Here is an 11,862-nt window from a genome sequence, read left to right on the forward strand (position 1 = left end):
GTACTGAGTCAAATTGGTTTCGAGACTGTTTCATTTAATATGTATGTATATATGTATGTATTGCTGAGCTTAAGAAGAAGAACTCTATGAGTAGCTGTAATAAGTACCCATGATTATCCATACATCTTAAGATTACTGTTGTTTCTCTTACGTGTTTATACAGTTTCTACACGTGTAGCAATGAGAACCTATTCTTTTTTTTTTTTTATTAACTTGAGTATTTCTTGTTTACATTTCGAGTGTTATTCCCATTCCCGGTTTCCGGGCCAACATCCCCCTAATCCCTCCTCCTCCCCTTCTTAATGGGTGTTCCCCTCCCCATCCTCCCCCCATTGCCACCCTCCCCCCAACAATCACGTTCACTGGGGGTTCAGTCTTAGCAGGACCCAGGGCTTCCCCTTAAACTGGTGATCTTACTAGGATATTCAATGCTACCTATGAGGTCAGAGTCCAGGGACAGTCCATGTGAGAACCTATTCTTATATTAGAAAAACAACCATGTTAATGTGAAGGTTTCTTTGTATGCCTGACAGCTGTTATAAGTCTAATAGGCACATTAGATATCTATTTCGTGATCATTTCTTTATACTGAGTGCCAATTAATTAATGTAACTAAATGTTAAGATACATAGAACATGTTTTATCATCATTATTTATTTTGTTATTACTTAATTCCTTTACAGATGGCTAAGTAAAAAAATACCAGAGTTCCTCTTTATCTTACGAGTCTAAGCGTATAGCCATTCTCTTTTTACCACATTGAATATGTTTTATTTGAGCTGCTCAAGATCAACACAGCTTAAGTAGCAGGTAGGAAATGGGGCTACTCTATAGGGAAAATTGCTGCTTTTCAACAAACCCAAAGGTTTCTCTTTTTATTTCTTCAGAAGGTACACACCAAATTGAAAGTAAACATGCTATCATCTACCTAACTACATCCTAACTGGGTTGACTTTTTCTCATTTAGATGGCCTACGATTTATTTCATCTTTAAAAATCATTATCTTCTAAGTAGTCTCTTCATCTCCAGCCCGTATCCAATGTTTGTGGAAGTAGTCAGGCTATAAATCTTAAATGAATAAAATCCTCTTCAGCATGACCTCGTGATGTGATTAAAAGTCCAGGTGCTTTATGCAAAATACACAAAAACCGAAGTCCTGCTTTCTCTTGTCTCTTCTCCATAGTCCCTACTCCAATGTTCAGCTCTCTGGCCAGAATGTAAGACTTCTTCCCAGGAACATATTTTTAACTTTTCAGAATTTTTATTTAGCTCAATTATGTAACTGAATATTTTTCATCTTGGCCTGTCTTTTGAAAATTCAAACTTTATTTTTATTCGTGTCTATATCTTTGTGTTATATGTGAGGTGTATGTATGTGTGTGAGTGTGTGTGTGTGTGTGTGTTCATATTCATGTGTATGCACAGTCATGCCTATACATGGAGGACAAAGGAATATACTGAGTGTCTTGCTCAATAACTCTGCTATATTGAGACAACATCTTTTATTGAATCTGCAGTTTGATTGGTGGCCATCAAGTCTCCCACATTGCTATGGTAATATATTTTTACACGGGTTAATAAGGATTCAAACACAAATGCTCATTCCTGCTTAGAAGTCTTCCTCCTGTGCCATTTCCTGGCCCCAGTCTCAGGCTTTTTGCTTTTGTTGTTATTGTTACTGTCCTGGTTTTGGCGATGGAATTCAGGTACCCTTGTACCTGCTGGGTAATCACTTTTGTTCTTTAAGTCCCCAAAGTGAACATTGCCTCTCTTAAGGAACTGTCGTTACAAAGGCCTTTATTCAGTCACTTGGTTCATCACTTATATATTAAGTTGCTGCCACATGTAAAAGCCTGGGCTTGGATTCAAGAAAATGAACTGGCTTCTTCAAAGATTTTCCAGAGCCAAATTGGTATAGTGAGGAGAATACTGTATTTGGAGATCTGTGCTTTAGTTCTGACTCTGCCTGGCATTTATAGCGATCTGTCTTTGCACCAAGTCATTTGATGCCACTTTGTTTCAATTTTTCATCTCCAAACTTAGTGGACCATGTAACATGGTTTTGTAAAAAATCTTTCTATAATGGCTACCATTTATTAAAAGCTAATTTCGTCCCAGGCAGTATGCAAATGATTCTGTTGGTTTAGATGGTTGGTCTTGGTTGCCAGCTTGATGGGATTTAGAAATACTTTGGAAACAAACCACTAGACATGCCTGTGATGGGCTTTCTAGATTAGTTTAACTGATATGGGAAGAACTATCCTAGGGACAGCACTTGGGGTCTAGTCCCTATCTGAATGAATAGAAGAAAGGGTACTGAGTAGCAGTACTTGTCTCTGTGCTTCCTGACCACAGACAAAATGTGATCAACTGCCTCAATTCCTGCAGCAATGCTCTTCTGGGCATGAAGAAACACACTCTCAAACTGAGCCAAAATCAATGTTTCTTTCCCTAAACTTGTTTTTCTGCCAGTTTCTTCACAGCAATGAGGAAAATTAATCCAATGGTGATTGCTATTTCTTCTATTGTAGGAATGGAAAAACATACCTATACTAGTGGTTTTCAACCTTCTAATGCTGTGACCCTTCAATAGAGTTGTTATGTTGTAGTGACTCCAACCATAAAATTACTTCATTGCTACTTCATACTGTAATCTTGCTACTGTTATGAATAATAAAGTAAATATGTGATATGCAGTATATCTGATATGTGACCCCTGGGAAAGGGTCATTGGACCTCCAAAGGGTCACAACACGCAGGTTGAGAACCACTGATATAGAGGGTAATATTCCCCAAGTACACAAGACATTTGTAAAACTAACGGTTGAATCTAGGCTAATTCCAAAGTCGCCATGCTCCTGTATTTTTAAAAAAAAGCAGAACTTGCTTTTTTAAATATTAAGCTGTTTCACCGAGGGCTAAGAACGTGCTTAGCTCAGGTTGGCCTTAAATTCACAATCCTCTGTTTCGAAATTAAAGGCAGGCATATCATGACAAAGTTATCTGATTTTACAGTACTCTTCCTCTCATCTTCTTCCCCCTAGATAAACTTTAATAGGTATATTCTCTTTATTGCTTCTTTTTAATGTTTAATAATCATGAGAAATGCCAAGGAGAGCTTAGCAAAGTTGTGCTTTTTTTGTCTGGCTTTCACCAGAGATGTAGCAGATGCCTGCATGGCCACAAATTGCTAAGCTTTTTTTCTTCTCTTACTATGCTGGTGGCTCCCCTTTCCTGAGAATTCTACCCTCCCACTTTATTTAATCCAAACATAAATGTTTGCAAGCTTCAGCTTGGAAGAGAAAAATGAGTGAGAATATATTCTCTCAGAGATCCAGTTTACTTTTATAGAGCAGGAATGGATCCATGCGACACAGTTTTGTCTCCAGCAGCTCTGCCAGACTTAGTATAGTCTGGTTCATTAGAAACATATAATAAAATATTTTTCACAATTCAGTTCTTCAACTTCACTTTGATCAATACTTCATTACCTAAGTTAGATCTGCCAAAAGGGGTAAACTTGTTAGCCCATTTGTCCCATATTTGCATGAATATTATGCTGTGAATGTTACGCTCCTTTGAACTTCAAAAGAACTTCCTGGCCTCATTGACTACAACTTTAACAACAGAGAATAATGGAGTTATAGAAAGATCTTTTCCTGGCTAAGGACCTCAAACTTTGCTGATGCTGGACAGTAGCAAACTTTTACATAAGCAACAAATGGCTCATTCATCCACTGCAGTACACTATCAGTATTTCCTGGTGTCCTTAGCCTGTCTTCCTGCTTGTGAAAGCAACTACAAGTATAGCTAATTAGCTAGCAGTAAGTGGCAACACAAGTCTTCGCCACTCCTTGCGAACAGAGTTTTCTGCATACAAAGCACTTTTCCCAAAACTCTTCATATTTCCACAGCGACTGTGAAAGGATCTTTCACCATAAGGCTACCTCACATGCTTCCTACCCAGAGTGTCCCGATAGACCAAGCATGCTCCTGGACTTCAGACAAATCTACTCTATTCTAACCAGCACCTGGAAACTCAAACACTGAGCTTTCCTCAAGGAAAATGGAGACAGACAGTATGAACAGATGAAAAATTTTAACACTTCTAAATTTATATATTTTTCTCAGCTTTGTAAAATTTAAAAATAACACTCCTTTTCATATACTCCTAGGCCTTCCTTTCTCCTGTACTAGACAGTACAAATATGTGTCTTTTCCCTTTGAAGAATTTTTTCCTTTTTAAAATATAGTGATTTCCACTTGGAGAAATTCTGGAATAGAGAGTATAAAAACATCATAATTATTATTCATGAACCCAGAGACTTAAAAAGTAATTCTCTGGTGCATCCCATATATGAATCTAAAATTTTCATGGAACAGAGAACTATGGATAAACTCCAAAAGAAAAGAAAATAATATAGGGTGGGAGAGACCTCCCAGGAAATTCAGTAGCCACAGAGGAAAGGAATACAGACCTCACCACACAGAATTTAAACAGTGATATAAAAACACGACTTACACAAGCAGTATTTGGAATAACAAAAAGCTAGTAAGATTTTTATACATGGAAACTAAGTAACTAGAAAGAGCAATTAAGCCAAAATGTTACTGAAAAGACCCCATAGGAATAGGAAGATATGAAGGCAAAAATGAAATATGATTTCATACAATTATGATGATCCTCCAGTATAAAGATTAACAACTCTCTTGGTAAATGAATTATAAATGGACATTCATACAGAGGTAATAGGAACTTACTGAAGAGCAATTGGACAGTTATCAAGATTAAAACTAAAACCACCATTGGACTATCAATTCCTCACAAACCTGTGCATTAACATCTAAAGAGTTCCACTAATGCCCTTAATTTGTAATATCAAAAACTAGAAGCAACATATCTACAAATAGAGCATGCTTAGTTAAACCATGGAATATACATGCAGTTGAAAATGATCTAGGCATTAGTAAAACATGTCATTGTTAAAAATGTTCTAACATGACATAGAAGGCTATCACGTATAGATTTGTCCTTCTGAGATATAATTTAAGAAAAAAATTATAGGGCCACCAATTTTTTTTAAAAAATGAGTTTTTAATACAGTACTTGGATCATTTGTGGGAATTCTCCATTTGCCTGATATTTCCACTGTTTATTACTTACTCCTGTTAGGGTATCAATACAAATATATGGGCATGAACATTCCATGTGTAAAGGCAGCACACATGACACACATACTGTGAGATTTTCTCTTCCATAAAGATTATTTTGCATATCTCTGATTTGGGTGTGACCACATGAAATTTCAGCAAGCAATTACCATGATGATGTCCTCAACATCTGAGAATAATCTGAAATATTAGACCCAAACCAGTGCCTTAAGCCATCTGTTACACCAACCAAATAGTAAAATGCCTCGAGACATAATAATGGCCACAAAAAAAAAAAACATTAGAAAGTATCAGTTTAGGCTTCATAAATCATCTCTCTTTGATTTGTCAACAGAGCTCTAAGTCTTATGATAATATTCTTCGATTCTTGGTAAGTATGGAAGACCTCCAAGAAGAAATAGTCTATCGAGAGTTACAATAGTCCCTGTGAGGCCATCAGTAACACAGGGTATAAGGGAAATGTCTTTCTAAGAGACCAGGAATTTTTGATATCTGCCAATTGTTAACGGAGTTAAGAACGGGCAGAGAACATTTCTATCACATGTACTTAAAGAAACAGAGAGTGTTCCGATATGGACGACTCTGTGGATGCATGGAAAAGTGGGTAATGTGAGAAAGACAAGGGGAAAAGCTCCAATTTCCTTTCAGAGACTGCCCGCCACTTCTCTTCCATTTATGCCTCACTTATACTAGATGTCACTACAGATCACAGATGCTTGAGCTCCTTATCAAATGCACTTTTTGTCCCAGGAAGAAGACCGTTTGCTATAAAAATCATTGTGGGACAGACACACTCTTACTGACTGAATAGGCTGGGTTCTGCCCTTTCATATCAATGCGCCTTTTGTCGCCCATATTTAATTCTATGGATAGAAGAGATAAATGTTCAAATGATGGGATTCAGATGGTGCTACAGCTCCTATCAAGAATATTTTACAGCTCTTTCTCATGAATAAGTTCAGTGGAGCACAGAATATACCCCTGCTCAACCAATTCCACTTTATGCTTTTTTTTCCCTAAAAAAGAATCATAGCTTAGTTTCCTCCTTAAACATAGAGCAAGGATTGACCTCAAACGTGGCTGTAAGTGGCCAAAAGAAGTTGGGGCTTATGCTGTGCAAATGTAGCAGAGAGCTTGTAATAAGATCAGATGTGTCAGTGGCAGCAAGGAGTGGCAGATTAAATTTCATCCCCTCCAGCCTTCCTACCACCCTCATTTTCTCTAATGTGTTAGCCCAGACAAATCACTGATTTTTCTAGAACTATTGCCTGGGTTTGTGTGGACATTCCTTCCAATAAATGACATCGAATTTCCTAACAGTTCTTGGCATTTAAGTTCTATTGCTGGGTCTGAATCCAGTTCCTTCATTGATTTCCGATAATAGAGAATATGCAGAGCCTGCCTTCCTTTGCTTCCTTGGTTTTATGCTTTTTCATAAACTAAAACCTTCACTGAAGCGTCTGAAAATGGGAAAAAATCCAGCTCATCTGTCAGATATTTCTGGAGTTACGTAAAATAGAATGATAGTTGTAGAGTTGAGAAGAGGAAAGCGAAAATGTGTCATGTTTTCTTTGAGATGAAAACTATATGATAATCAGAAAAACAGCCTCAAGTTTAGTTGGCTTGCTTCAAAGCTCTCATTCTTTCATTGACTCATACATAAATCAGTAACATTTACGTCCTTTTCATAGAATATTAGCATGGCCACATTTGGGCTAATCATAATCCCTACAGAATATAACCACAATTTCAAAGACATGATGCATTTGAGATTTTATTTTTTTTAAAAAAAATGCGAGATACTTACGTTTTACTGGCTCTGTTTTGCTTGCTTCCAGGAAAACAAAGAAGAAAACCAAGGAGGCGATATATTTTATGCCTTCCATTTTCCACTCTCTTCTCCTTTGAGCTACTGCAAAATGCAGCTCAGAGACTCCTAGGACTGGTGGGCTAAAGCTGTTGGGAGGGAAAAAGAAAGGAGTAATTAAAAGAGATCCCTAGGGACTGATGAACATCAATGATACTTAGGTTCCTAACTGGCTAAAAAAATACTGAGGAATGTACCAGAGTGCAAGCATTGTTTGCAGAAGAAAAAGAACTTGCCTCTCCTGTCTTGTAAAGATTATGGGAGGAAATTCTCCTGAGTTGAGTACATATTCCTGTCCAACACTGAGGCTAAATCCTTACAAGGAAGTTATAGGAAAAGAAAAAGAAAAATTGAAAATTTTTGGACATTTTATTTTTGGTGGATGGAACTAGAGATTCAGAAATTAGGGGTCTATTTTTTTTCAAAGGGCTATTCTGGCAAATGAGGTACAAGTAGCAAGGATTTTACTACAGCTATATCTGAAATACAAGCCTAGTAGCCTTCGGATGAGACTAATTTAATCATTAATCGTTCAAAGTTCCCTCCCCAATCAGTGTTTCTCTCCTGTCTTCTATGAATTCTAAAGGAATCTTCACTTTGGGAGCTTAGGTTGCAAAATGTAGATGCAATCTGGTAGTGGATGCAAGTGAACATCTGAGAAGTCTTCTTGCTTAGAATAGTTTGGACATTTTTCTCCCCATGAAGCCCATTGTGAAAAGAAATGTAAAATGGGGTGGTTTTAAGAGAAAAAACATTCAACAAAATTTTAAGCAAATTTCAACAGTGATTCATTCAATTTGTCCTACCACGCAAGAGTCTGTTAAAGCAACCACAATTCTTTAAAAATAGGTATTGGTGGGCAAGCTTGAAGTCTTAAGCTTTTGAAGCTTTAAAACAGACAATTTGCTTGTGTCCAGTCAAGACTATTTTCCATGGAACTAAGAGTTCATAAAATTCTTCCAACAGGTGATTGGAAAATATTTAAATATTCTAGAAGCATTTAATCAGGGGATAATCATAAGTAGTAACACACACATGGTGGTGCTTTCAGTGAATCTTATGTAAACATTGGCCATAACTATTTATTTGATGGAACAACATGCAAGATGCTTTTTTTTTTGAGAACTGAATCTCTCTGGGCTCTATAGTGGATGTCACTGCCATGATCATTGAAAAAATCCATTGTATCAGTATAGCCTGGTGGTGCATGCTTGCAATCCCAGCAGGCTGATGCACAAGGATCAGTGTAAGTTCAAGGCTCACACAGGGATACCTTGTCTAAAGTACCAAAACCCAAAACCAAACAAAACCAAAAAAAAAAAAAAAAACCCAACCAACCAACCAAACAAACAAACAAAAAAAACACCACCACCACCATCAACAAAAAAACCCTCTTTGTTTCAGATTATAAATATATGCACACCTGGCTGATCATAGAGCCTTATTTGTGCTATCAGGCCGATGTGTAGCACCCATCTACTCTCTTTCTCAGCTCACCCTGCGCATTATAGAAAATTCACATTCTCCTAGGGCATGCTCCTAGCCTTGCTGAAAGCCTGGATTCTGATGCTTCTGTCTGTTTTGTGGGCTTCCAATCTACTTTGAGTCGTTCAGAACATCACTGTATGTTGAGAGCAACTAGGTCCCTTTGAAGCAAAGCATTTTTATTAACAGTTTAACACAGCCACCCACTCCAATGGAGTTCTTCCTGAGTCTGCTTTAATAAGCTTCTTTCCTCTAAGTCTCCTTAAGACCAAGATTTTTAACTTTGGAAATCTAATTTATCACCATCACATATAGATCTCAAGGGGTGCTTCTGAAACCATAGCTTTTGAGTCTCCCCATGTAAGAATCAACGGGGTTGTTTTGCTTGTACAATGGTTGGGCGATTTGGTGAACAGTAGCACTGCTTCATAACTCAAGCTGGCAAGAAAGTGGCCCTTAGAATTTTTGCTTTTCTTGGGTCCCAACTAATGTTATGAGCAAACAGAAAAGTTGGTGACTAGAGAGCAATTAATCTCTTTTGGCATTCCTGTCATCTGTGTGGCCTCCCAGAGGTGATGGAGAATATCAGAAAACGAATCGCTTTATAAATATTCATGTATGATTTACAAGATCCTGAAGTCTTGCCTTTGTGTTCTGTGCAGAAATCTGAACCGAAAAGGATTCACTCCCCAGGGCTCTTCGTTATTCTATTTCTCTTTATTCTTTTACCTTTCTATTTTGGGGCAGGAGGTTGTTAATGACATTTGTTGGGATTGTTGCAATAAACAGAAGCATCGCTCAGGAAACATCCGACTCTTATTCCTGCAAAGAGCCAAAGTGTCCCTAATTTTTCAAATTATACTTTGACCCAGTTAACTGGAGTTATTTCTGCATTAACTCTCTGCTTCACACAGACTGCTGTGCTGCTGAACTTGCACTGGTTCTTACAGCTTACTTAGAACTGTAACCTGTTGGGGTAAGGACAAAGGATCCAGGGCCCAGGAAGAATGGAACAAAGAAGACGAAACCCTGCAAATAACCATAAGAGTAAAGATGGGCTGCGGGAGTGTTTTGGCTTTCTAAGAGATGGAGAAATGTGTCAGATACCCAAGGAAAGGCATCAATTCAGGTGTCTCTAGGAAACCAGTGTTCACATTGCTCATTTGAATCAAGCAAAGAGGCCAATTGCTCCTTGCTCAGCTGTAACTGCAAGATCATCTGGGCTGCACATTCTCAAAGCAGATCTCCTGAGCAGACCAGAACCAGAGACATCTCTAAAGAAAAGACAACAGTTATCCATGTGACAGACACCACTTTACACCTGACAGTGTCTCTTCAAGGCTGAGGCAGAAGCTTGGCTGACTTTGTAGTTTCAGCCAATGGCATCTGTGGGATAGCCCCTTGGGTAGCAATTTTCTTTCTGACAAACAATCAGAAAGACACTGGAGACCCCAGTCTTTGTCCATCAGCTGAAATCCTCTTACCAAGCTACCACCCAACAACAAAAGCTCCCTTAACTCTGGGTGGATACCAAAGAAAGATGAGAGTTTGAGTCCAAGGTATCTCCTGTCAGAGGCAGAACCTTCATCATTGCTTATGCCTGACAAAGAGAACGCCTTGCTTTTGGCTTATAAAACACCTTCTGATCTAGCACTCCGCTTGACTCCGTACAATTATACTGTCAAACACCGGGTAGTGCACTGGACGGAGACGGAAATCAGAGTTGAGTTAGTGGCAGGGCTGGAAGGTAGGTTTTTCAGGCCCTAAAATCCAGCAATCCCACTTATTTCTTGAGCCTAGTAGGTCGAACTGATCCCAGCGGTCTGGGCTTGAAAAAAAGAAAGGTGTGGATGAGGAGGATGCCCTAAAGAGACAGGAGCCTCTCCTCCACGCACCCTGTTTCATTAACTAGTGAATCAGTCCACAGTGCTTCACTAAAGGAGCAAAACTGGCTCTCCCTTGCACACATGTAGTAATAAACCAAAGCACAAAACCCATAGGTATCTTGTCAGGGAATGCCTGCACTGCTTCTGGAAGGCTAAGAAGTACCAAAACAAGTAAAAAGACTGGTTGAACACGGAGCGGCAGTTGTGGGTTCAAATCCCCAGCTCCCAGTCTGTTTCTTGGGGGTACCTGGGGTTCTCTCTTCATTCTGTCAGCAGGACTATAGAACTGCTTGGGATGGCAGGTCCCAAAGTTCAAAGCACCCTGAGGGAACGTCCAGGGGGACAGTTCCAGGCAACAGAATGCACCCCACCTGTGAAAGGATTGGATAGAGAGGCAGAGGTGAGGGGAAAGGCATAAGGCGCTGCTTACTGACCTGGGCACTGGCCTCTTCCTTCTGCCACGCTTGCACACGCTCTGAGCTCCCTGGGGCGCTCCTCCGAGGTCTGGGGCTCGCAGGTTGTGGCGAGAACTTGAGTGCGCGCGAAGGGGGAGGGGGGACTCAAAAGTGGGTGGGAGGAAAAACATCACCGCCCTCGCACCACGAGGGAGCAGAGGCTCGCTTGGCTCCAGGGGGCAGAGCCAAGGCGCGGGCGCGGCGGCCCGGGGCCACCTGCCCGCCCGCCTGTCCGCTCCCCACTTGGCCTGGCTGTCTGGCGCTGGCGGGAAGTTCTCCAGCAAGCAGCCCAGCCGCTGCAAATAGGCACCCCTTTTTGGTCCCAGCACCGGGCTTTATTCCTACATCCCAGACCCGAAAGTTACAAAACGGGGAGAAAGTGTGAGGCTCAGCCGGCACTTTCCCATCACGCAGCGCCCCCACCACACACCCCTCCTTTGGCAAGTAGAGCGTTGGGGTCTTAAAGGGACCGCGCATCTTCTGCAACCCATCCTCCGCCTCTGCAGAGGATGCTCTGAAGAGCTCCCCACCTATGCTGAAGTCCTGAAGACCCTAATTCTTAACAACCCATGACTCCTCGACATGGATGCACCTCGCCTTCTCTCCTGCGGGGCAGGGACCCTTCCCTTTGCACCTGGTCTGCTCCTGGACTTGTGCTCTGTGTGCAAGTTGAACTGGCCTTACAAATCACACCCTAAGACACATCATTTTGGGACATTTCTCTTATCATCACCACAAGTGACAAAGGCTTGGTGCTTTTCTGAACATGATAAGGGAGGGAGACTGAGGGCAACTCGGAAGATCTAGTTTCTGCCACAAAGAGATTGCTCTCCCAAACCCCGTGAGAAGCGTCCCCACTAAATGTTAAATATTTTGAGGAAAATTTGAAGTGGCCCGACAGACATCACCACCCCTTTTTTACCAGTCCTGCAGACTCTATATTGGACTAAGGGCCTGACCTTCAAAAATCAAAACACGAAGAGCGAGTAGTTTTTC

The 11,862-nt window shown here is 40.3% G+C and overlaps 1 protein-coding gene across 2 annotated transcripts in view; it reads right to left on the bottom strand.

Moving 5' to 3' along the window:
* The window catches only part of Chrdl1 (chordin-like 1), a 103,821-nt gene extending 92,558 nt beyond the window's left edge, over positions 1–11,263 (bottom strand). The window contains exons 1-2 of one of the 2 annotated variants that reach the window (XM_006257373.5): positions 10,846–11,263; positions 6,981–7,129 (exon numbers count right to left, since the gene is read on the bottom strand). In XM_006257373.5, coding sequence (XP_006257435.1) covers positions 6,981–7,129; positions 10,846–10,997 — 301 coding nt within the window. In that variant the 5' untranslated portion in view covers positions 10,998–11,263. The remainder of the gene's footprint in view (positions 1–6,980; positions 7,130–10,845) is intronic. The other variant, NM_199502.2, reaches the window with a different exon arrangement.
* Between the last annotated feature and the right edge of the window lie 599 nt (positions 11,264–11,862).

The sequence above is a fragment of the Rattus norvegicus genome, chromosome X (genome assembly GCF_036323735.1).
Source record: "Rattus norvegicus strain BN/NHsdMcwi chromosome X, GRCr8, whole genome shotgun sequence".
NCBI classification, from domain to species: domain Eukaryota; kingdom Metazoa; phylum Chordata; class Mammalia; order Rodentia; family Muridae; genus Rattus; species Rattus norvegicus.